Raw genomic sequence first — 5,167 nt, 5'->3', positions numbered from 1 at the left:
CTTCTCACAGAAGACATTCCTGTAGCTCAGCTACTACCAAAACTTTGCCAAGCAAACCCTATACAATAAGAAATCCCAAACCTTTCCCTGCCTCTGTTCTCCAAAATGCTGTTCTCTTCGAAAGCTGTGCCTCATTCTGCCCATCTTGGCTGTTCTCCTAAGTTTCCTTAAGTCATCATCCCTTTCTGGATGGCAAAGGGGCATAGGAAGGTATGTCTGAAGAGGAAGATGGGGACCTGGCACAGTCTGATGTAAAGAGCCTCACCACTGCCCACTCTGAACTATGATAAGGCCAACCAGGAGACCAGCAATTATTAGCACTCGGGCGCTAGAGTTGCATGATGAAAAAAGTCTTCACTGTCCCTGGCAGTGTTCAAGGCCAGGCTGGATGGGACTTTGAGCAACCTGCTCTAGTGGAAGGTGTCCCTGCCCAAGGCAGAGGGTTGGAATGAGATGATCTTTAAGGTTGCTTCCAACCCAAACCATTCTGTGATTCTATGAAAACCTATCTAAATAAACTGCACACAGCAGACACAAGGCATACATGCTGCCCACGTACATATGGCCTCACCCTCTGTGATTCTACTAGAACCATTATTTTTAGATGCAAGCTAGGACTTAGGTCTGCTAGGATTTGGTGTCCCGTCACACAGTTTTGTCTCAACAGCAGTCATCACCCAGTACACAACAGGAACAAGGAAATTTCCCTCTACTAGGTAGGCAAAGAAATACTTCTCATGTCCTAGGTAAAGTTTCTGTGTACAGTTATGGGGTTGTGAACATTTATTGTTTAGCCTTGCAAACAATTCAAATTCCAGAGACAGGTCACAGTAAAGACTGCCAGTTATTTGTCTTTAGAATGCAGTCCGGTCTGCAAGCTCCTTGCCAAGCACAGTGAATCTCCATTTCATTGTCTAGCTTAGAGTCACTATTCCATCCCTGTGCTGTGAACTCTGATACTCTACTGAAAATGAGCGAAGTCCCTCAAAACAGGTGGAGGGGACAAAACCAGAAATGTACAATAATTAAACAGATTCTCCATTTTATTTCCAATAAAAATTTTAGATCCTAGATGGATACAGCATCTGCAAAACACAAGAACAGATACAATCTTGTTAGAAATCTTGTTACTGGACTCTATCATTTTAAACACAAGTTTTGCAGTTGCAATCTGGATTCTCAATCTCTTCAACTACTATAAAAGTGACACCCTTTCCCCCATTTACACAGAAGAGGTGCAAGAATTGAAAAGTGCAACAACTAGTTCAGTGACTCGAAGTAGCACTTTGGTGACGGTACAGAGTGCCCTGGCAGTCAGGCCTTTTGCTCACAGTAAGCAAGAGTCCTCATGAGTCTAGTTTCAGGATTTAACTGTACCACTCCTCCTCCCAAGGCACAGGAGAGTCAGAACAGAAGGATGGAAGAATTGCACCCCGATACTCCTTTGACAACATCACTAGAAGAATACTGCATCAAAACTCAGTGAGGGGCCTAAAGGGACAGTCTCACTGAAGCCTTGTGGCTAAAACACCAACTGTGGAGCAGGTACTAGTGGTCATGCCAGGACAGCACCCTCTAAGTTCAAATACTGGGGAGGCAGGAGAAAACAAATCTATAAATGGGTAGAAATCAGAGTAGAAGGGGGCAAAAGTACACAATCTAGGGAAAAAAAAAAAATCAAGATAGCTTTAGAAGGGAGCAGAGGAAGAGTCCTGGAAGCTGAAAAGCCTTTCGAGACAAGCTGAGCCAGCACACAAAACCCTTGACAATGAGACAAATACCCTCAGCACAAGAAGCCACCAATAAACCCCTCCTAGCTCCAAAAGGAGCATTTACCGAAGAGCCATGCTGAATGCACAACAGCAACAGAACAAAACCATAGTTCAAGTTTTCCCTCATATTAAGTGGGATGAAAAGGCTCCCTGAAATCTGCTACTAAATATCTTGTTGCTGAAATAAATCCACTTACCACTCGGATTCTGTGTCCAATGGCCTTGGCAGGAAGGTTGGAGCGGAACTTGGCACGAACCATGCCACTGTTCCCATGGGCGCGGGTTACCTTCCCCCAGATCACTCGTGTCCTGTTAGGTTTCCCACCGGGGGTTACGGTGTTGCTAAGGAAAGAGGAAAAGCTCTGCTGAGCAGGCCAGCCACAGCGCCCTATTGGGCTCTGCAGTGACAGGGCAGACAATGTGGCCTTGTTAATGCACTTCGGTAACTTTATTCCACAATCATTTTTAAGCAGACCGCATGTCACTTTTATTTGCCTGTGAAATTTCCCAAGCCTGGGAATTTCACTATCCTTTCCAAACAGCTACATACTGCAGCTTGTAATCTATCAGAAGCTCCACTGGAGAACTATTAAGTTACGAAGCTTAAGAATTTGTAAAATGCTGATGCCAATAATATGATCAAACCAAAAAATCAAGAGTTTTCCAAAGAAAATGCAACATCTTATTTGTACTATTTACCCAGACACACCAAAGGCAGGAGAGGCCTAAGCCATTGGAATAGACTGCAAAAAACTGGTTTAAAGAAGCCATACGCCATCTTGGAAATGATGGTGGTCAGGTTAACACTTCAATAAATTTTATTCAAAGCAATTCTGAACTCCCATATCTGAACTCCAAAAAATACACTCCCAAGAAAAAAATAAGTGGAAAATATTAAGTAACTGTTCTTAAAGGCTTCCACCAATGCTAGCACAGCAGTGACAGTACTCTGATATGGGCACACAAATGCCATGATACAAATTCCTCCAGGTCTCACAAAATAATTCTGCCATTTAATTAACTCAAGAGCTCACAGCACCCACCTCCAACTCACCTCACTTCAATCTACTTCATCAACCCACCTTCAGCATTTGCCAATCTCAAGCAAAATTTGTTTTTCATAATTCCATTATCTGAATTAAGCCAGTCAAAGCAAAAACAACTCCAGACATTAAGAACAAAACCAACTCAGGAAACTGCTCTACACAGTACTCCATGAACACTACTGATAAACTGAACCCAATTTATTTTTGTTCTGACAAAAACTCTGTAAGCAGACTGCTCACATGCTGGCATTTCCAAAAGCTGATACAGGAGCTAGCTAAATTAGCATAACAATAAAAAGCAACTTACTTTTTAGCTTTGTATACATAGGCACATCTCTTGCCCAAGTAGAAGTCTGTCTCCTGACGGGCATAAACACCTTCAATTTTCAGCAGGGCAGTGTGCTCCCGCTGGTTTCGGAGGCCACGTTTGTAGCCAGCAAAGATGGCCTTGCACCACAGCCTAGAGACATTGAAAGCATTTGCAAATTAGAATTCACACCGAAGTATCAAATACAAAAATCGCGTGCTGTTTCAGCAGAAGCTATTTCTACAGCAATAAAAATTCAGCCAAGGAAAAGCACCACTACTTTTACATATTACTGCAGATCCCTACATTCAGTCAAGAGAGAAAAGCCAAGTAACTCAGACACAAAGTATTTCTGAAAAGTCTGTATCTTTCTGCTTGTTACAAATTTCTGGCACTGCAGGCTGCATATTAAACCCATAGTGCTTCAACATCAGTAGGTGTTATGTTTTCAAATGTCTACAAACACTCTGTGGTGAGTAAACTTCTTTTCTATACACCACAAACTGTGCTTCCTGTGTTGCAATAACTGCTGTACAAAATAGTAACTGCTGCTAATTTGTAGTCTCAAAGGACTTAACTGCAGCTTATCAGGACAGCTCCACATGCTCTGGACCAGTGACATTACACAAACTCCTCAGCAATTCTTCATGACAAAGACGTGTCTGTACTGTGCAGGTAAAGCAATTACAAGGCTCATTCCACACATCATGTATGCAGTGTGACTGTCTCAACTGCGTCCAGCAACTGTCCCATAACACAGTAGTAGTAAACCAAGCTACCTAGTTCGACCTCCTACACATGCATGAGAGAAGATGAACTCTACAGATAAATATTAAGACAAAAACTTATGATTCAGACTCAATCCCTACATCCATAGCAAGTAGCGCAGTTATGCAAGGAAGCAATATGCCAAAGCCTCCACTGTACACTGGCGGGTTACAAACGCTGTGCTAACAAAGCCACCATTAATACTACACATCTACTGTCAGGCCAGGAAAGCGTGGCAGAACATATGAGCAGCTACAACTACATACGAACTACTACAGCTAGTTTAAGGCAGAGACTTCAAAACAGGGAAGCACAACCGTGGGTGTTCAAGAGAGCTCAGCAGGATACTGGGCAGAAGAGCTGCCGCAGGAAAACGGATTCTTGCACACAGCTTTAACGCTCAGAAATGCTCACTCTGCAAGACTTGTCAGAAGCACAGTGTACAGCGAGCCAAAAGCCATCTGGGGGTAGGTAACTCACCTCCCGGTCATGGTGTCCTCCTGAAGCCCTGGTCCCAGCAGGCCTAGAAACGACACACAAGCCATGAGCCTTCCAGGCCGGTAGCTCTCTCCTGCCGAGCGAGCGGGAGCTGCCGCAGGCCCGGTCCGGGGTCAGAACATTCCGGCAGCCGGGAGCCACCCAGAACAAAGCGACAAGGGCTGCCAGAGCACCCAGTTCGGGCTCCGCTTCGCGGAGGAGTTAAGGAGACCCCTCCGCTTCCCCACAGAAGGGGACGTTCCAGTCGCCCCAGCCCGTATCAGCTACGAGCCCCAAACGTACGGCCGGGACCATCCGCCGCACATCGCCGCCATCCCGCCCTCTACCCGCTCCGCACGGCGCCAGCCTCAACACCCCAGGAATGCCGCGCCCGCCGGCGGTGCCATGGCGGTGCCATGGCGGGGCCACCTCCCTCCCGCCCTTCACCCCGCGCCGCCACTCATCAACTCACCCCCACGGCGACGAACCAATATGGCGGCAAAAGAGAGAGCTGCCGCGCTGCCTTCCGGGATGTGGGCTGGGAAGGACCCTCTTCGAGCGGCCGCGAGCACTGCCTGACAGGGCGAAACAGAGGCGACCCGGCGGGGTAAGTACATCGGGCCCCCGCGCCATCCCTCGCCGCATCCCCCCGGTCCCCTTACTCCCCCGGCTGGGGATCCGGGGAGGGACGGCCCCAGCCCCGCCGCGCAGGCATCCGCCTGGGCAACCCGTCGAGGCCCCCGGAGCGTGGTGGTTGTCGTGGAGACGGGCGCCGCCGATACTGCGTGTCAGTGAGC

At 47.2% G+C, this 5,167-nt stretch overlaps 1 protein-coding gene across 1 annotated transcript; it reads right to left on the bottom strand.

Annotated features, from left to right (window-relative positions):
• Positions 1 to 747: 747 nt before the first annotated feature.
• RPL35A (ribosomal protein L35a) lies at positions 748 to 4,416 on the bottom strand. Its single transcript, XM_061452238.1, has 4 exons — positions 4,374 to 4,416; positions 3,126 to 3,278; positions 1,970 to 2,114; positions 748 to 1,085 (listed from the first exon to the last, which is right to left on the bottom strand). The coding sequence occupies exons 1-4, from the start codon at positions 4,382 to 4,384 to the stop codon at positions 1,062 to 1,064; spliced, it is 333 nt and encodes a 110-aa protein (XP_061308222.1). The 5' UTR covers positions 4,385 to 4,416; the 3' UTR covers positions 748 to 1,061.
• Positions 4,417 to 5,167: the final 751 nt, after the last annotated feature.

The sequence above is a fragment of the Pezoporus flaviventris genome, unplaced genomic scaffold (assembly GCF_033815535.1).
Source record: "Pezoporus flaviventris isolate CSIRO_AGI_PZ_B2104156 unplaced genomic scaffold, CSIRO_AGI_Pfla_v1 ptg000013l, whole genome shotgun sequence".
Classification (NCBI taxonomy): domain Eukaryota; kingdom Metazoa; phylum Chordata; class Aves; order Psittaciformes; family Psittacidae; genus Pezoporus; species Pezoporus flaviventris.
This window is presented reverse-complemented; position numbering and strand designations above follow the sequence as displayed.